This window comes from Triturus cristatus, chromosome 2_2 (assembly GCF_964204655.1).
Source record: "Triturus cristatus chromosome 2_2, aTriCri1.1, whole genome shotgun sequence".
NCBI lineage: Eukaryota > Metazoa > Chordata > Amphibia > Caudata > Salamandridae > Triturus > Triturus cristatus.
The window spans coordinates 990,540,156-990,561,609 of NC_140582.1; the positions used below are offsets into that span (position 1 = coordinate 990,540,156).

Genomic DNA, 21,454 nt, shown 5'->3' on the forward strand with positions numbered 1-21,454 from the left:
TGCGTGTACAAGCGTCTAAGTGTCTACACTAGATGCGAGGGGGTAGGAATATTCCATGGTAACGGGGCTATGAATTATTTGCATGAGGGCAGCGAGGCCTGGCCCTTTGCACGGGAGCTGGAAGAATGTTTACCTAAACTACTATACAGGAATGCATCGGATGAGGAGCGAAGGAGATAATCTCGAAGGTGAAATACAGTTTTTGGCAGGCGACAGGCTGGATCAGGCACCGTTAGCCGCGCAGGGAGTAAGACAAAGTTCATGGTCACAGATGCGGGCTCAGACTGGAGCTTTCAGAAGCAGAAGGCAGGAAAAGGCTTGATGACAGAATTCGGGCCTACTCGCCTGAATCTGTAAAATGTGGAAAGTGAACCACATAAAGTCGGTGGCCTTTCATACTTAGGAATGGAATATCTGACCCATTCATGGCGGATCTGAAAGAGGACATGTTGACGGTGGACGCACATATATTTGCGTCTTCAAAAGTGGAATAGGAGGGAACATACATGTACTTATAGCATGCACATGGAGCCGTTGGGGTCTACGATAGGGGACATAACTGATCACAAAATTCATATTTCCTCATTCCCTCCTTGTCCCCTTCGGACCCTTAGGAGATATCGATCTTCATCAATCCATCGATCTGTTCATATAGCATCATTTGTTCTTCTTTCTTCTTCCGGGATCTCGAACGAATACTTGGATGTGGGATACACGAGGTGGCACACAGACCACAAATCGCTGGCCCACATTGTAGACATAAGCAGCAACTGAATAGTATGAGAAAGCCAATACCTAGGAAGGATAGGATTCTCCATCCCCAGGCTGACAACACGCCCCAGAACCAACCGGACCAAGTCCAGGTGCCTGGACTCTGATGTATCTGGCTTACAATCTTATGAAGGCGAGTTATGGCTTTATATACTGACGGCGAATTTTCTGGGATGAAAATGCAGCAACTTGATCCGATGACCCTACAAGCTCCGCCCCTATCGGCCAGGATGACGTCAAGGACAAGACGATTTTGGAGCACAACAATCCGCATAGCAGACTGTTCTTCTGTTAAATTGCCTAAGGCGGAAATAGTTTCGTTCACTACGGCTTCAAGGGTTCTGGTTAATCTACGTATCAGCTTACTATTAGTGACTGTACCTATATAGGGAAAGAAACCTTTATTGAAATCTGTGTATTTCTCCCATGCTGTTTCAGTGTAATCGACAATTGGGAGATCTCTCTGCTGTCTATTGTGTACTAAATGGGTATTTCTATGATAATCAGGAGGAGCTAGGAAAACAGGTGGTAGAAGGAATGCTATGTAACAGGTACCATCCCAATCTAAAGGTAGACGTATATATGCGGTCTGGCCACATATAAAGTAGGAATGACGAGAAGCTCTAAATGTAGACTTGCCTTGATCACTGAATTTTATTACAGTGGTGCATTTACTATGGCCCATGTGTATGGAACCATTCTTTCTGATACATAATTCACCTTTTACTGGGAATACTGACATGGCGGGCAAGATTGGTGTAGCTTCAGATTCAACGTTCAGGATCATAAGGTTAAGTGTAAAATTACCTAATCCATATACTTCATTTTCTAGATCAGTTCCTGTTCTTTTGGGAAGTCCCTCCTGGTTAGGGTAGCAGACTTTAAGCATAACTAAGTTCAGGTTTCCCCATACCCAGCTGTCTTGATAAACTGCGGAATTTGAATCTAGGGAGTTAATCAAACTAAACCATGCTCCACAGGAGCCATTGTGTGTGAACGGATAGGGAAAGAGGGGCAAAACTCCCTTATAGTTCTGATAGGGAGGGAGTCGGCCACATATCCAACAATTTGTGGCATTGCTGGTTTGATGGGAATGATGTAACATACTAATGAATGTGTTGTTGCGCAGCGCAAATCTATAAGACAATTCATGTGGAGGTAATTCACTAAAAGAATGTTCTGCAGTTATATCATAAGCACGCTTAGGAATAGGGTAATACATGTGCAATAGTATGCTGACAATGATGATCAGAAGACTTAGAAAAAACAAAATTAATAATGTTACTGTGCAGTGACTTCGAAATGATTTACAATACGCATGCTTTTTTAGCTGCATCTGATTATTTCTTTCTCTATTCCGGTCTAGAGGATACATGTCAGAGACAAATTCAACCGATTCACCTTGGAGAGGACTTAAACAATCAAATTGTCTGACTTAGTAGACCTCAATTTTAGTTTATATAGTTCTGAGTTCGATTGCTCAACCAAGGGGAGCTTTGAGTCTGTCTGTGAGGGAATACAGGGGTGAGTCTCTATACTGGGTGGTAGTCCATAAAATTTCTTGATATGACTCGAGTGCAACCACCCTTTTCTTCCTTCGATTTTCACGGCTGTCCTTGTGGTGAGTAGAACTAACTTCGGTGACTTCCACCTAGGATCCAGTTGGGTCTTCCGGTCAAAGTTCCTGACCAGCACCAGGTCACCAGGAACTACGTCATGGGGCTTCACCTCAGTATTGTCGGGAAAAGCTGCGGATACCTGTGAACGACAAGATTGTAGTGCAGACATCAAGGAAGCCAGGTAATCTGTCAGCATATTACAGTCAACGTCAGTGATTTTGCGAGGTATAGGCGTCCCCCACATATTTGGTGGTCTACCGAAGATCACCTCATACGGGGATAGCCCTGTTCGAGAATGTGCTACCATTCTTATGTAAAAGAGCGCAACTGGTAAGGCTACTATCCAATCGACTCCTTTTTCTGTACATATTTTGGACAATCTAATTTTCAGAGTTTGATTATGGCGTTCTACGAGACCTGCTGCCTCGGGATGTCGGACACAGTGAAATTTCCATTGATAGCCTAATAGGAGGGAAACGTGTTTCATTAGTTCGGATGAGAACGGCTGGCCGTTATCTGAATAGACAACACGTGGTAAACCGTACCGTGGGAAGAATTCTCGAACTAACTGTTTGGCAGTAGTCGGGGCAGTGTAATCTGAAACCGGGTATGCTTCTGTCCAACGGGAAAGAGCACAGACAACTACGAGAACATATTTGAATCCTCGACATCGTTCCATCTGGATATAATCCATCTGGAGGACTTCAAAAGCATGATCGGGAGTTTGGAATCCACCCTGTTCTACGGGGATGCTTTTACCTGGATTAAACTGACAACATATCATACAGGTACGAACCTTTTGTTTAGCTGCGGCTCGCAAATGTTTGTTGAACCAAATGTGTTGAATGCTGTCTAGCATAGCTTTTTCTCCTAGGTGCGCTGGACTATGTATAGTGTTAATGATGACTTGGACCATTGAGTCGGGAAGAAACCATATAGATTTTTCCTTCGTCATCCATCCTTGATCTGTTTGGATCCCTCCTAATTCAGTCCATTTCTTTATTTCTTCTGGTGTAGCGTGTGTCTGTATATCAATTACATCAAGGGCGGGATCCTTAACTGTCATGCAATGTGTTGGTGTCGGAACTATTGTCTTTGTCATGTCAGTTGTGTGAGTCTGATTCCGAGCAGTCTGTTTAGCTGTTCTGTCAGCTAGGTCATTACCCTGGGAAATGATATCGGTAACTTTTGTGTGGGCTTTGCATTTCATAATCGATATTGCAGTAGGTAGATGAATCGCGTCTAATAGGGCTTGAATGAGGGGTCCGTGTTGGATGTGGGCACCGTGAGAAGTTAAATAACCTCTCTCTCGCCACAGTACGCCGAAGTCATGGACGACTCCGAATGCATAACGTGAATCTGTGTATATGTTGACTTTCTTATTCTTGGCTTGAATACAGGCTTGTGTCAGAGCGGTGAGCTCTGCTGCTTGAGCTGACAAAGTGTTGATACAATTTGTTTCAATGACTTCAGTGTCTGTTGTGACTGCGTAAGCGGCCACTAACTCTCCTGTACTTGTTCTCATACATGACCCATCTACATACAATGTCAAGTCCGGATCTGACAAAGGGATGTCTGTCAAGTCTTGTCTGGGTTTCGTCGTGATAGTAATGACTTCGACACAATCATGTGCCAATGGATCTGTTCCGCCCACTGGTAACAGTGTGGCAGGATTTAACGTATTGCAACGTCTGATTTCTATGTGTGGCTGAAATAATGTCAGTTCGTAACCGGTGAGTCTTGCTATCGTCAAGTGTTGTGTTTGTGTGCCGTTCAAGAGAACCTCTACTGCGTGTGGTACTTGTACTGTCAATTGATGTCCTAACACTATGGCATCACTTTGTCTGATTGCTAAAGCTGTTGCTGCCACTGATTTCAGGCACGCTGGAAGTGCCTGAGCTACTGGATCTAATGTACTAGAGAAATAAGCACACGGTTTGTGTGATCCTGCTTGTTCCTGAGTGAGTACCGACAAAGCAGTACCTTCGCGTTCTGTAACAAAGAGTGTAAACTGTTTACCGTAACATGGTGTTGCTAGGACAGGTGCTTGGCATAAAGCTTTCTTTAAGCTTTCAAAGGCGTGTGTATGTTCTGGAGTCCAAGGGAGGACAGTCGATGTGGCTGCCTCCTGTGTTGTCAACTGGATGAGTGGTTTTGCTAGAAATGCATATTGAGGGATCCACTGCCTACAGTATGAAGTGAGGCCTATAAAAGCCCGTACCTCCTTTTGTGTCTTGGGTGGTGGCATGTTAGCAATTAACTGGATGCGGTCGGATGTAAGCTGCCTTCCCTCCTTGGACAGCGAGTGCCCAAGGTAAACAACTCGCTGGACACAGAATTGCAGCTTAGAAGGGGACACCTTGTGCCCCTTGTCGGCCAGAAATTTCAAAACCGTCAGTGACGCTTTTTCACATTCAGGTTCGCTTCGAGCGGTGATCAGCAGATCATCGACATATTGAAGCAAGGCAGTGTTAACTGGCATGTGGATACTGTCAAGTTCTCGTTTCAGTGCTTGGCTATAGATGCTGGGGCTTTCTGTAAATCCTTGAGGTGCGCGTGTGAATTTAAAACTTCGTCCATTTAAACTAAAACCGAACAAATATTGACTTTCCGGATCTATTGGGACACTAAAGAAAGCATTCTTGAGATCAATTACAGTGAAAAACGTTGCTTCTGAGTCAATAGCTGTGAGTAATGAAGAGATATCTGGGACCACAGGGTATTGTGGTACAATACATTTATTTAATTCGCGCAGATCAATAACTAATCGATATACTGGTGGTGCTTTTGGATCCGTTCTTTTAAGAATCGGAATTATCGGAGAATTACATACATTGGAGTCAGTTTCGACAACCACTCCTTGTGCAATGAGCTCGTCAATGATTTGCAGTAAAGCCACTACAGCATCTGGTGGTAACTTGTATTGTCGCATTCGTGGTAGTACTATTCCTGATTTCAGTGTAACTCGATATGGTGTAATGTTCATGCAACCAACATCAGTGGGGCCTTGTGCCCATAAATGTGTAGGTAAATTCTGCAGTCGGTGTTCCATGTTTCTGGATACGTATTGACCTTTAAAGTCACGTAAAAATAGTCGTACTCCTTCCGGAGAGCAACATATTATGGCTCCTAGAGCTTTCAATGTTTTTATACCTAACAAGTTTTCTGGACATGATTTAGTAAGCAATAAATCTGTAGTACGTGTCAATGGACCTACTGTGAGTGCAAGAGGTTGTGTTTCGTCATTAATTATAGGTTTTCCTGAGAATCCAAGGGAAATATTCTGTGAGCCTGAGAGGGGTGCCCCTGGAACTTCACTGCGTCTTATAGTTGTTCTGCTTGCCCCTGTATCAAGTAAAAACTTTCTGTCTTCCCCTAATAGTTCACTATGTACATAAGGTCCCTCTTGGTCTACAGGAACCTCAATAAGGGGTAAGCCAACTTCCCTCTCTAGGCTGTCTCATGAGTATCGCTGATAATCGGGATAATCTGTTTGTGCATGCTGATACATCTGTTGTGTTGTCGCTTGTGTTGCAGCAATAGGCTGCGCTTGTGGTGGTGTTACGATCTGTTGTGGAGCTGCCTGTGGCGGAGCTAATTGTTGCGGAGCTAACCTAGGTTGTGCATGCTGAGGGATTTGTTGTTGATTCTGATCCTGTCTGGGTGGACGTGGTCTCTCATGTGTTCTACCTGTGGCTATATTATGTTTCAGGACTGGACAATCGTGTATATAATGACCTTGTTGTTTACAATAGTTGCATGTCCCTTTTGCAGGACTTGCGGAATCACCCTTTTGATGACCATCGGCTGGAACGGACTGTGCAACAAGCATTTTCATTTTTGTATCTTTCATACGTCTTTGTTCGTGTTCTTGTTCTTCTCTAATTCTATTGTGGTGATATTGTAACATCTGTAGCATCTGTGATGGGGTATTACCTTGCCAGGTACTTTCGAATTTCAATACTCTATTCTTGACTTGTAGCAGAGAATTTTCAACTAATTTTGTCACAAACAGATGTGGATATGACTCACTACTAGCTTTTATGCCACTATTTATACTGAAACATTTTTCAAATCTGGAATAGAAATCACTGGTGTCTTCATCTGGTTTTTGTTTACAGGCTGAGATTGCACCCCAGTCTTCCTTTTTCGTAGTTAATAAACGTGGCAGTACCTGTATTAATAATCCTGCTAATGCTGTAGTCTTTTCCCCAAGCCCTGCTCCTGCAGCTCGGGCCTTCTCTTCGTTTTCTAATGCTGTCCAATCTATCTTTTGGTCTCCTACCTCCCATTCTTTTTCTTTGAGTTTTTCATAAACACCTGCGGGTAATAGGACTTTTAATATTTTCATAATATCGGGGTAGGTATACTCTCCCATGAGTAACATGTCTTTTATCTCACGGTGGAAACCTGCTGGATCTTTGTCATGACTGGGTACTACTTTCTTCATTTCTAATAATTCCAGTTTAGTTATAGGCGTGTACACAAACACGCGTGTGAAATTATCGCCGGCACCTCTGATCGGGTGCACTTCGCGTAACGGGTTCTGTCTATCTATGTGATACATTTTTCTTCCCATAATGGGAACTGGAACGTGTTCTGGGCATACGAAATTTAAATATTGGTTTCGGGATTCTAGTATTTCCTTAATCAAATCAGTACCTGACCCTCTCCATATGTTGGTGAGTAGTTCTGTCAATATGTCAGGTAAGGGTCCTGGATCAGAGTGTTGGCTTTTATATAATATAAGGAGGTGTTGAATCCTGTATATACTAGCTAAACGTTGTTCATATGGGTCTAGATTCAGAAACGTGTGTGCAAGTACATCATCATTGTATTCGCCGGGACTGTCAGCCCATTGTACTGCTGACCTGGCTAATTCTTGTTCGTCCATGGAATCGAGCACGTGGTACCCCCTTCGATCTCGGAGTAATTTATCAGCGGCTTGGAATAAGTGTTCAGGGGATTTTGTATTTAGCATAGGGTTTGGAGGATGTCTATTATATTCTGGACGTATTGGACGTATTGGGTCGTTAAAACCTCTGGTATTATTATGGGGTCTTCCTTTTCCTACATAAGCTATCGTGTCTACTTGCTCTGATTCTTGCTCCTCCTCCTCTCTGTTTAGGTCAGCGGCGTCTACCTCTAATCTTTCTTCGTGTATTCGTTCTACCTCTTTGCGGATCTTTCGGTACATAGCTACTATACATAACTGTTTATCATGTCTTCCTTCTGATATATTCTGGCCCCAAGTGACAAGTTTTTGCATTTCTTCCGGATTTACCCCAGGCCGGTCTTGATTTCTAATTACACAGTTTATGAGGAAACGTAACAGTTGTCCCTGTACCTCCGCTTTCTGGTACTCCATGGCTCTGCTAATACTTTCAGGACCTCGCCCTGACTGGACAAAGTGATATATATTTTCTAAATGTGTATTCATTCCTGGTAACTTCGTTAAATATATTGCAGCTCGTCGAATACGTAATGATGACAGCAGCATTTCGTCCCGTTTACCGGGCACAGGATCATATCTACAATCTACTAGAAGCTCCTTAAGCATGTCGGGAGTTGCTAGTTTGGGCGTACGTTGGTGTGCTAATTCTCTAAGGGAAAATTTATTTCCTCTGGGTGGCGTAGAAAAAATGTCTGTCGTACCTCCTGTAGCACCGTCTGGGGTGCTGGACGTGAAAGGATTTGTTGAGGGTGAGACAGCAACCGTCGTTGCGGGAAAAGCGGTGGAAACAGATGTGTTTGTCGGAATGTGTGTCGAAGCGTGTTGTTGCGGAGGTACAGACGAATGTTCTTGGCGATGAGCATCATCGGCAAGCGGTCTATGTGGTGCGGTATTAGCATACTCGGGAGCTGCGTAATCTAAATAGCGGGAAAGGAAAACATCTTCTGCGGTTCTGGGATGCCCCTTGGGATGTGCTTTTATCGGAAACAATGGAGGTGGCAAGTCTTTTGGTATTTCCGGAGTAGCCTTAGGTAACCCTTCGGCCAGAAGTGGATACATACCATTCATAAGGGCGTTTCTTTGTCTATCTACTTGTTCTGATTTTACTCGGGTACCTTCCTCAAGTAATAGATTTTCTCGGACTTTATTTGAATTCTCCTTACCCTTATCTTCCTGTCTAAGTGCTTTTTCTGTACGTCTATATGATTCTTTACGCCATAATTCAATGGCATCTTTCTGTGACTGTCTGGCTTTCTTTTTCCATAATTCTTCTTCTACTCGCATGATGCAATCTGCATCCCAGGTCCCCGCTGCGGGCCATCTCTGACTCTCTGGTAATTCTTTGGTGTAATCCACCCATAAATCAAGAAATAATACGGCATCTAGGCCATGCTTATGATACATAAAGTACCCTGGAGTGTCCCTAGGTGGGATGGGAACAGCTTCTTCGAGTACCCCTTTTCTAGTTTTGATCTGTCTTAGTTTCGAAAAGAGCGGCATTTTTTAGACCTTATTACTAGAACACACTTTATACAAAAAAACACAATAATGAACAGTCATTCACACCACAGTATATAGAACGTATTTAAAAACGTTTAACACTTAACAGTTTTACGAACAATGATAACTAATAGAAAACTGGTTACTGACATAATACTGACACTAGATAATACTTATTTATATGCAAAACATACTATATATACTGCTAAACAGTACAGATACACTGCTAAAACAGTGCAGACCGGATTTGTGTACCCAAACCCGTCTTGACCGGCACAGACTATGTGCACGTTAAATGCCTCCCCGGTAATGGTACTCACCGGGTAGCTCGGAACGGAAGGCCTCGGAACGGAACTTGAAACTGGACCGGACTGGACTCGACTCGACTGGACTCGGAACTTCGGAACCTGGCGGGTCTCTGTATACCTCGGATCTTGCTCTCTCAGCTAGGCTCTGGTCGGGATACTTCGCACTTCTCACCGCCTCGTCTGGGTGTTGATCGCAGCCTCAGTCGTCCCCGCTTGGCCGGAAGGAGACACAGGAAATCCTGTAGATACGCGTTTTTGTTGTCCGTTCAGCTGTGGCAGGAGACCGGGCCTGCAACGCACCGCCGGCGCGTGAGATGAGAAAGTGTCCCTGTTCGGGCGCCAATTTATGTGGTAAATATTTCGTTACCGGTACTATTTTTTATGTGGTAAAGTCTATCAAGAATAACTCAGTAAATATAAGAGGCAGAATCCGTGGTATTAGAGGTTTTAAAATGCTTTATTCCTATACAAAGGAAGACAATTCGAATTGTGGGCCTTCTGTTCCATCACCACGAAAGTTCAGGAAGGAAGGAGCATATATTATTGACAGATAGGCAGTTTTATAGAAAATACATTACAGTGAAACAGATGCAAGAGGCGTAACAGCTGATAAAAGGTGCATACGTAACTAATGGAGGGCGTAATTTAAGAAACGTCATTAAACATGATGTCATAAGTGGGTGGATCCATAAAAGAATCCTGCAATGTCAGCAGAAATAGTTGGCAGAGATGCGCGCGCAGCCGCATGACGTGTGATTGACGTGCAACTAGAGGGTGAAGGGGACTTGACATTTAGCTCTACATGTGGAGACAGAAGTCTGGGGTTATGTCAACCTAATCCCAAATCATATCTAATATCCTATGTTTAAAGAACTGTGTTATCCAAAAAGAGAGGTCTCTTAGGATAAAATCTAATTCTATACTGACTATACTGACTGTTAGTGCGTGTACAAGCGTCTAAGTGTCTACACTAGATGCGAGGGGGTAGGAATATTCCATGGTAACGGGGCTATGAATTATTTGCATGAGGGCAGCGAGGCCTGGCCCTTTGCACGGGAGCTGGAAGAATGTTTACCTAAACTACTAGACAGGAATGCATCGGATGAGGAGCGAAGGAGATAATCTCGAAGGTGAAATACAGTTTTTGGCAGGCGACAGGCTGGATCAGGCACCGTTAGCCGCGCAGGGAGTAAGACAAAGTTCATGGTCACAGATGCGGGCTCAGACTGGAGCTTTCAGAAGCAGAAGGCAGGAAAAGGCTTGATGACAGAATTCGGGCCTACTCGCCTGAATCTGTAAAATGTGGAAAGTGAACCACATAAAGTCGGTGGCCTTTCATACTTAGGAATGGAATATCTGACCCATTCATGGCGGATCTGAAAGAGGACATGTTGACGGTGGACGCACATATATTTGCGTCTTCAAAAGTGGAATAGGAGGGAACATACATGTACTTATAGCATGCACATGGAGCCGTTGGGGTCTACGATAGGGGACATAACTGATCACAAAATTCATATTTCCTCAATGTGGAAGCATTAAGTACATTTAGTCCTTTGAGAACGCAGAAGATCTGATGGATAGGCTTGAGTAATTTAGATATTGTTTCTTCGTAAAGGTGTTTTACACAACATTTACCTTGGGTTTCGTTATGTAGCTGGCAAATGTAAAACTTTTCTTTATTAAGGAACAAGTTTTGTCTTATTACTTTTAGATAGCTTTTTATGGCAAGATCAATGTTCAAAATCATGTTTGTAATTTCTTTCAGAAAGTGGACTTGATGCACAAAGAATATTCTGTGGGTTGTTCTCTTGAATTGCCATTTGTAAGGCAGGCCAACCTAAATCTTTGGGAGTCAGGCCAGTTAAGGTTTTAACCCTAAATGTAGGGTTATGCTTGTTTTACCATAGAAACAAATCATTGAAATAAAAAAAAGAAAATAATCAAAATAAATAGGGCAACAATTTGCAGTGGGGGACAATGTTTTACTGTATAACTTTCTACCCCAAAGGTCGATTTGCAAAAGTAATTACGCCTTACATCTACCAGACCCTTCTGGTTGTAGGAATATATATTCTCTCTTGTCCAAAAACAGGCGCTACCCAGAGCCAACAACTGAGCTGCTGCTTATAATTATATTTAACTGTGTTGTCACATGCATCAGTTCATACGGCAAAACGCAATGAACAAAAAATGCGATGACGGAAACCTAGGCATTTATAAATGTGCCGTAGATGCTGGTTATTTATACTACTCTGACTTTGGGATTACCCATACTATCATGTGATTCAGAGTGCATTTTGCAAATGTGATCTTATTTGCACACTGGATTAAATTTTTAAAGCAAAAAATTGATAGAAATCAGATTGCTAACAAATTTTCTGCTATTGTGTTCTCACACTTCTCCCCTTAAAAACGAAACCCCACTCGTGTAGCTGAGCCTAGAGCCCTGCACACGATAGGCCCCAAAATGCATCTTAGAGACATGAAGTTTTCATCTTGAAAATTGACCCAATTTGGCGTTATGGGTTGCTGCTGTGCTTGGGCCCGGCTCAGCCACCACCCAGAGACCTATCCAGCCCAGACATTTCTGGAAACTAGGCATCTGGCGGAAGCAAGGGTCTTAAGACTTGTGTTGATCCCACTAAGGTTTCTTACCTAGAATGTCCTGCAGACCTCAGCTTTGGCTAAAATCGATTTTCCTCACGTTTCTGCGAGGGAAAGATCCAGAATATAAAGAGAGCAACAAAAGTACCACTGTCAACTTTTGGCACACTTCTAATAAAAACAGTACCCCACTTACTTTAATTATTCCTGGCATCTAGTGATCTTTCTGCCGTTTTCCTCGGGGCAGGGGGCAAAACGTGCAGACTGCTCTTCCAGGATGGAAGAAAGGATGAATTTTAATTTTTTGGGGGGTTGCTCTCCTGGGTGCTCCCTAAGCAGATATACACTAGGGAGAAGGCATAATGTTGTCCACGTTTCAGTGGTACCTGTCTCGCTGGGTATGGAGCTAAAAGCACTGGTCAAAGTGAAACCTTTTGGCTCAAAATGGCACAGACTGGTTTCACTTTCAATCAGTGTGACATCCGCATGCTGCATGTCCTGCTAATTTAAAAAAGAAAAACAATATTCTCTAAACTTTAGGAAAGCTTCCCTCTCATCTCAACAAAATTGTTGTAAAAAGATGATCCTTCTGATGCTCGCACTAAAAGGATTTCCTATAGCACTACAGTTGTCGAACTATTCATGTCCACTGCATTATGAAGTACTGTGGTGGACGTGAATGCTTCCTCCACCCCAGTTAAGTGATTAGAGTTATATGGGCTTACTGAGAAGTATCTAGTAGTTTGTTTAAAAGCCTCGATACCTTTATCATAGGTTATATTTTATTTAGAAAAAATAGGGATGGTCTTGAGCATCTAAGTAACAGTCCTAATTTGATAGCTAAGCGATAGCGACTCTATTATATGGTAATCTGAGCGATAAAATGACGGCACTTTAAATGCTTTCAACAATGTGTGTAGTGTGTATTTCATTGAATGCCATTAAATATCCTTCATAAATAAACCTGTTTCCAAATCAACAAATTACCTGCCGATCCTTTTCATTACTGGCTCCATGAATATGAAAAATGGGTTTTTGAGTCAACACATTTTCTTAAGGGGCAATGAATTATCAATTTGTACTTTTTGCCTTATTCAAAATCTGATTTATTCTTACATGTTTCATTAAACTTGCATCAAATGTGTTTTTGCTAGTCAACGATTAGCTTACTATTTTATCATGCTTTAACTTTATTACTTGCTTAATTTTCTCTGACAGTGTATACAAATCTGCTGAAATTGTTTTCCAAGGTATTTTTCTCTTTTGTTCTTTGAATTCCACCAGGGTCAAATGAGGACAATCTAAATCTCATTCAGATTAACCCTACATGGATCCATTTATAACTTGATCGTTTTGCAGGTTTACACTTTCCCGAGTTTTGATAGAGCTCTCTTGTTTTAATTTAAGTATTAAATCTATATAACTATATATTATGTGAGGCCTTATGAAGTCCTCTATTGTTCCTACCTTAGGGGCTGAAACGTGCGGACTCGTGACTTTTGGATTCCTGTAATAACATTCATTAGCCAATGTGAAATGATAGTTGTCCTTGCTCAGTATTCAGATACAGTCCTGGCCAGATATAGTAACAGACGGTCACTTATATACAATGCATGAAGGGTTTCTAGTTCTTTCACTCTGTGAAGTAAATGTATTTGGAGTTTATATATTTATGACTAGACTTATTCATTTCATTTTTCCTAACAAAATAAGAAAAATTACTAACGGATCTGTACTTTGAAACCAATTAGACAGAACTGAGCTTGGCAAGCCAATGTCTGCCAGCTATTTTGAACACGTGGCTGCAGTTTGTAACAATGTACGTTGAAAATCTTATGACTGTTGTCCATATTAGTGTTCAAATTATTTCAAATGTGCTAATGCCTCCTATTCCTTTCTTTGTTTTGCTGCAGATCATATGAACACTGCTGTGAACCATTACAATGCCCTTTTAAAATGATGTGTTATTTAATTGACATGTTACACAATGTTACGTTAGCACAAAAAGTAAATCTTAAGATTGAAGGCAAATTAGTTTGTACCTTTCTTGTTTCTTTCAGTGGTCAGGGTACTACAAAATTGGATGTTCAGCCAAAAACCTTAGCAGTTGGTCCCAATGGTTATACTGTAGTGCTGTGCATTGGGCAGGTAGGAGTCCTCTACATTTCCTTATTTGTAACACACAAGTATACTGTGTTCTGAGATTAAGCAGATTTATTTGTTCTTAAGTATGGTTGTGCACAGTTTCCTAAGATGGACCTGCCAAGGTGAAGAATTATTTTTATTTCACTGTCGCAACTTTACCTACTTCAATTCACTTGCACTTTCAAGATTCTGCATATAGTACATGTTCGTGAAGATGGAAAAACCATACACCCTAGTGTTCTTGCAGGCACCGTTTTAAAAATGTGGTAGTGAATTTCTAGTTTGCCACATCAGTAAAACATTTTGCAAGAATTATAAATGTGAGCTTACTTTAATGGTAATATACTGAGATGGTAACATCCAGGGGCTGTATTACACAAAAATTCCCCGGAGGTGAAACAAGCGTTTGCGCCCACTGTGTGCCCCAGGGCACTTCGGTATTACAGAAGGGGCCGCAGATGCTTTTGCGGGCCTTTCTGTAATAACGATAGCGCTGGCGCACATAAAGCGCCACCACTATCTTCAGGGGGTATTCCCACATTTGCATGGGTGCGTGCCCCATACAAATGAGGGAATCCCTTTGCCTCTGCGCCTGCATCAGACGCGGGTGCAGGGGCAAAGAAGCTCTCAGGAGGCACACTGACAGTGCGCATCCTAAAAGAGTGCGCCCCCTGAGAGCAGCCCCCTGTAGGGGATGAAAGGGGGTCTGGACCCCCCCAGAAATCCCCTTGAAGGCGGGTGCAGTCACTGACTGAACTTGCCCGCAAGGGGATCTCTAATCTCCTTTAAAAGTGGAGGCGGGCTGCCGTCTGCACTGGGAAAACACAGAGTGGCTTAAAAGCAGCCGCTCCATTTTTCACATGAATGCGCTGCCCTAGGGACAGTGAGAGTTCAGGGCTGCCCTGGGGGCAGCGCTTTCATCATAATGCGGCACATTTTCCTTCATTGCACTGGGCGTACCTTTTAGGAGTTGCGCCCAGCGCAGTGTAGGGAAATGCGCTACATGTGTAATGCGACCCCTGGTTGTAAAATTGGCCCCTCTGTCTTGGATTAAATCAAAAATCACAATGACTAGAAGTAAAGATCGGGAATAGGCCTTGGACATGAATTTCGATAACACTTTTGAAAAGTAAAATAGTGTTCGAGGCATATGAGCTGCAGATTATATACTTTTGCATAGATCGCCATCTGGTGTTGGGCCCGGATGTTTGCAGTTTGTTTTTCTTCTTGGACAGTCTTTGGAAGTCACGAGTTCGGTGACTCCTCCTTCGGTCCGTACTGCGCATGGGCTTCGGCTCATCCTCAGATTGTTTTTTTCCGCCAACGGGCTCGGATGTGATACTTCGTGCTCCGGCTTCGAACTTTTCCAGTTCGACCTTCGACGGAAAATCCTCGGCCATCGAGATTCTTAAGACAAAAATCATCTTCTTCATCTCTCTCTGCGGCACTTCTCGATTCCAGACATCGGCACCGGCCTTCGGGCCTCCCTCGACTCCGGTCTCGGCCAATGGAAAGGACTCCCTTCAAAAAGTGCCCAAAATGTGGGTCTAAATTTCCCCACACCGACCTGCATCAGGTGTATAACCTCTGCCTCTCTCCCGAACACGAGGCCCGAGACTGCCCCGCCTGCAAGTCTTTTCGATCGAAAAAGACCATCCGGGATCGAAGAGCTCGACGCACCATGGCGCACTCATCGACTTCGGCTCCACCTGACATCTTCGGAGACGACACCGGAGCTTCCGGGCAGCAGCACACCGAGCAGGAGGAAGAAATCGTTAGCGCTTCTGAGGCAGACGACTCTGACCTGGGGGAGATCACACCGGCGCAGAGGGTCGTGAGTACTCTACCCCCTCCCACTCCCGTACCCACACCGAAAGAGACTCCGGTTACACCTTCGCCTCCGGGCCTAGGGAAAACCAAACATACAGCTTCTATCACCCCACCTTCGGGCCCGGTGTCGAAGCATCATAAGTCTCCCGGCGGCTCGGGCTCGTGCCAGCCTACTCCTGGTGCCGAAAAACACCGTTCGGCACCGAAGAAAACTACACCCAGTTCGGCTCCGAAGCCATCGGGCTCGAAACCTGCACTCTCGGTGCCGACAAAACATAAACATAAATCCCTCGGCACCGACGCTCCGGCGCCGAAGCCTGCCTCTGCACCGAAGAAATCGGAGGCCCCGAAAAAGCATGGCATGGAGAAACCATCGAAGCCCTCGGCTCGGAAAACATCGGCACCGACAGACGATTCGGTGCCAGGAGAACTATTTACGCCAGATCCTTATCAAAAGACTTTAACAAAGGATCCAAAGACTGGGTATTTAACTTTGTCTTCCAAAAAAAAGACATTTAAACAAGCCAGATCCTCCTCCACCGCCAAAACGGAAGGACTCTGCCACATCTCCCTTCAGAGTACCCTCCCCACCACCTCCTCCACCTCCCATATCTCCGCCACCTTTGCCTCACCGCTCTCCAACCCCATCTCCAGACCCTGATTATGGAGATCCAGATTATGATCCAGCAGACGCCCCACTAGACCCCACACCTCCAGGGACACCAGACCCATGGGAGGATTACCACAACCCCGATGTACCAGATATGCCTCAGGATGACATTTATCCATCCAGGCCATCTCCTCCAGAGGAGTCCCTGGGGTTCCACCACTTAATATAGCGGGCGGCACACTACCATGGGGTAGAATTACACAGTGAGCCAGTTGAGGACAATTTCCTACTGGACACTTTTGACATACAAGATAAGGCCACAGCAATATTGCCCATGCTAAAAGGAGTAACCAAACATGCTGCAGAGGTGTTCAAGGACCCAGTCAGAGCTAGGGTATTAAACCCCAGGATAGAGAAGAAATATAAAGCAGCCCCCACAGATCCTGCATATATTAAAGGACCTGCTCCCTTGGACTCATTAGTGGTATCCACAGCTAGGAAGCGGTCTAACTCTCAATCATCAGGGGAGGCTCCACCACCAGATAAGGAGTCAAAGCTCTTAGATGCGTCTGGTAAACGCACTGCCTCGCAAGCTGCAAATATGTGGCGCATCGCCAACACGCAAGCACTGCTTGCACGTTATGACAGAGCACATTACGATGAGCTGGAAGCTATCATGCAACACCTCCCAGACAAACATAAACACAGGGCTCATGAGCGAATACAGGAGGGAAAGCTCATTACCAACACCTCAATTAAATGTGCCCTCGACGCAGCAGACACAGCTTCTAGAGCTATAAACACCAGTGTTTTGCTTCGTCGTCATGCCTGGCTCAGAATCTCAGGGTTTAAGCCAGAAGTCCAGGCATCTATATTAAATCACCCCTTTGACCAACAACACCTATTTGGTCCAAAGGTTGATGAAGCATTGGAGAAAATGAAAAAGGACACGGATACAGCAAAGTCTATGGGGGCATTACAATCCCATAACCCTAGACGTTCATTTCGTCGTTCCTCCTTTCGTGGCACGGGCAGAGGTTACTCTGCCGATAGCGCCTCTACTTCCTACAAGTCCCCTCCTCAGACTACCTTCTCGAAGGGCTATCAAAGAGGTGGATGTAGAGGAAACAATAATAAGGGCAGGGGCAAAACCAACACCACCCGTTCTGCCACACCGCCCGCCCAATGACTTTCCCCCGCTCCCCCCAGACCATTCCACTCCAGTCGGGGGTAGACTACGGCATTTTCTTCCCACCTGGGAGACCATAACATCAGACAAATGGGTGACACAAATTGTTCAGTCAGGCTACTGTCTCGAACTAACATCTACCCCACCCAATATTCCACCCAGGCACCGTACAATGTCGCAAGAACACACCACACTGCTCAAACAGGAGGTAATCTCCCTCCTGCAAAAACAAGCTATAGAGCAGGTCCCCGTCAATCAGCAAAATTTAGGGGTCTACTCTCTGTATTTTCTAATACCAAAGAGAGACGAGACCCTACGGCCCATTCTAGACCTCAGGCCTCTAAATGCATACATACATACATACATTCGGACCATTTCCACATGGTAACCCTCCAACAAGTTCTCCCACTCCTCTGCCAGGGAGCCTTTCTCACTACACTGGACTTGAAAGACGCATACTTTCATATTCCAATACACCCTTCTCACAGGAAGTACCTCAGGTTTGTGATGGACGGTCATCATTACCAATTCAGGGTTCTCCCCTTCGGGGTCACAACTGCACCACGGGTGTTTACCAAATGCCTAGCGGTAGTAGCAGCACACCTCAGAAGACAACACATTCATGTCTTCCCTTACTTGGACGACTGGCTGATAAAAGCTGCGTCCTACCAGTGTGTGCAACATACAAACAGCACCATCCAACTGCTCCACCAGCTAGGCTTCACGGTGAATCATCAAAAGTCCCACCTCATACCATCTCACACAAAGCAATATCTCGGGGCACTATAGACACCTCCAAAACTATAGCCTATCCCAATTCAGCCAGAATCGCAAGCATACAAGCCTTGCGCCAAACATTCATTCTTCAGCACTCTCTCCCAGCAAGAGTGTTTATGAAGCTAATAGGGATGATGGCATCTTGCATCTTCATAGTGCCCCATGCAAGACTCCACATGCGTCCACTCCAAGAGTGCCTAGCACGGCAGTGGAACCAGGCCCAGGGACATTTGACGGATCTGGTGTTGGTGGACGGTCGCACCCATCACTCTCTGCAGTGGTGGAACACCACAAACCTTTTCAAAGGGCGGCCGTTCCTGGACCCGGTTCCTCAGGTGATTCTAACAACGGACGCATCGCTCTCCGGCTGGGGAGCGCACCTTCTACACCTCACAGTGCAAGGTCTATGGACGCCACAGCAAAAATTACTCCACATCAACCATCTGGAGCTATTGGCGATCTTTCTAGCCCTGAAATCCTTTCAGAAACCAATTTCAGCCAAAGCAGTCCTCATTCGCACAGACAATATGACTGCAATGTATTATATTCAAAAACAGGGGGGGACACACTCTCCCCAGCTCTCCCGCTTAGCACAGAGCATATGGAGATGGGCAATTCCACAAAAAATCTTTCTCCTGGCACAACACGTCCCAGGCATACAAAACACCATGGCAGATCTGCTCAGCAGACAAACGCAGCAAATGCACGAATGGGAACTGCATCCACAAGTTCTTCGCCCATTCTTCCACAAGTGGGGGCATCCTCAGATAGACCTCTTCGCCACCCACGAAAACAAAAAATGCCCAAGCTTCGCCGCCAGATACCCACACCCATTGTCCAAAGGCAATGCGATATGGATGAACTGGTCAGGCAAATTTGCATACGCCTTTCCACCTCTCCCGCTAATTTCATTAGTGGTAAGGAAGCTACAACAGCACTCCCTCAGACTCATTCTGGTAGCTCCAACATGGGCCAGGCAGCCGTGGTACACCACACTACTACAGCTATCGGTGGTACCACATCAAAAACTGCACCTGTCCCCATGCCTCCTAACCCAGAACCATGGAGAAATCAGGCACCCGGACCCAGCTCAGCTCAACCTTGCGATCTGGCTCCTGAAATCTTAGAATTTGGATACCTTAACCTTCCCCCTGATTGCATGAATATTATCAAGGAAGCCAGACGTCCTACCACTCGAGCATGCTATGCCGCAAAGTGGAAGAGATTTGTTGTTTACTGCCGTAACAATACAATCAACCCTTTAGATGCATCCATACAGCACATCATATGCTATCTGCTCCATCTTCAAAGGTGTAACCTGGCATATTCATCCATACGTCTACACCTAGCAGCAATTGCTGCTTACCTACAAAACAGACAGCATTTATCACTGTTCAGAGTGCCTGCTATTAAAGCCTTTATGGAAGGCCTTAAACGAGTAATTCCGCCCAGGGCACCACCTTCCCCTGTATGGAATCTAAACGTAGTTCTTACAAGGCTAATGGGTCCGCCTTTCGAACCAATGCATAAATGTGAGCTACAGTTCCTCACTTGGAAAACCGCTTTCCTCGTAGCTATCACTTCCCTTAGAAGGGTTAGTGAGATACAAGCGTTCACTATACAAGAACCCTTTTTACAGATGCATCACAGCAAGGTGATAATTCGCACAAATCCAAAATTTCTGCCCAAGGTCATTTCCCCCTTCCATCTAAATCAATCGGTGGAATTACCGGTTTTTTTCTCGCAACCTCAATCTGTTGCGGAAAGGGCTCTACATACACTTGATGTTAAAAGGGCTTTACTGTACTACATATAAAGAACGCAACCTTTCAGAAAGACTAAACAATTGTTTGTCGCCTTCTCTCCACCGCATAAAGGCAACCCCATCTCTAAATCAGGGATAGCTAGGTGGATTGTAAAGTTCATACAAATTTGCTATCACAAAGCAAAAAGAACATTATCTGTTCCACCTAAAGCCCACTCTACAAGAAAGCTAGGGGCTTCTATGGCTTTTCTAGGGAACATACCCTTAGATGACCTCTGCAAAGCAGCCACATGGTCAACACCGCACACCTTCACAAAACATTACTGTGTAGACGTGCACTCCAAACAACAAGCTAGTGTGGGCCAGGCTGTACTAAAGACACTATTTCAAACCACTGCAACGGATACCGGTGGTCGCCGCTAGGGCTGGGTACTGCTATATAATCTATGCAAAAGTGTATAATCTGCAGCTCATATGCCTCGAACGGAATATGCTGCTTACCAGTATGCATCTGTTCTTGGCATGTAGAGCTGCAGATCTATACACGCCCACCCGCCTCCCCGGCTACCTGTATCCGTTCCAGTTTATCTTATTTAGATACAACACACATGGGATTCTTACTATTATCACTACGCTCCATCTTTTCCCTGCTGGCGAAAAACAATCTGAGGATGTAGCCGAAGCCCATGCGCAGTACGGACCGAAGGAGGAGTCACCGAACTCGTGACTTCCAAAGACTGTCCAAGAAGAAAAACACACTGCAAACATCCAGGCCCAACACCAGATGGCGATCTATGCAAAAGTGTATAGATCTGCAGCTCTACATGCCAAGAACGGATGCATACTGGTAAGTAGGATATTCCTTACTTTTGATATAAAACAGAGAAGTTACTGGGGATGCTGGTCATTCCTAAAAAGGGCTAGTTTGGAACTACTTTTTTGTTTTTTTTGCTGCATCTCCTAAACGTCTCACTACTGTGGTTAATCTGTGCATGTTCCTTTACTGCTGCTCCACAGCAGTGGTGATGGGTTTACAAGACTACAGTATACTTAATTAGCCTGGTTATTAACTGGCCTTCGCATAGACCCATTCCATGTTTGGAGTAGAATGTTTTGCCAACTTCAACCTAGTAGATGGATTGTAGTTTGCAAATTCAGTCATTATTCCTTGAAAGCAAAATGTTAACTTATCATACCTTCCAAAAAATGCTCACCATTGCCATCTACTGTGGGTTGTGTCTCTCGCTCAGTTGAGCAGCATTTTTGGTAGGGTCCTAGCTGTAAAAAGAATGTGATTGTTTGATGTTCAGCTTGAGCCACCATCAGCAATCCGGGGAGAATTCCTAAATGTAGGTCACTGGGGAAGAGATGATATACAC

General features: G+C 44.5%; 1 protein-coding gene across 1 annotated transcript in view; it reads left to right on the plus strand.

The window, feature by feature from the left end:
• The window catches only part of WDR1 (WD repeat domain 1), a 347,946-nt gene that overhangs the window by 195,455 nt on the left and 131,037 nt on the right, over window positions 1–21,454 (plus strand). Inside the window, exon 11 of the mRNA XM_085642417.1 lies at window positions 13,820–13,907. Coding sequence (XP_085498543.1) covers window positions 13,820–13,907 — 88 coding nt within the window. The remainder of the gene's footprint in view (window positions 1–13,819; window positions 13,908–21,454) is intronic.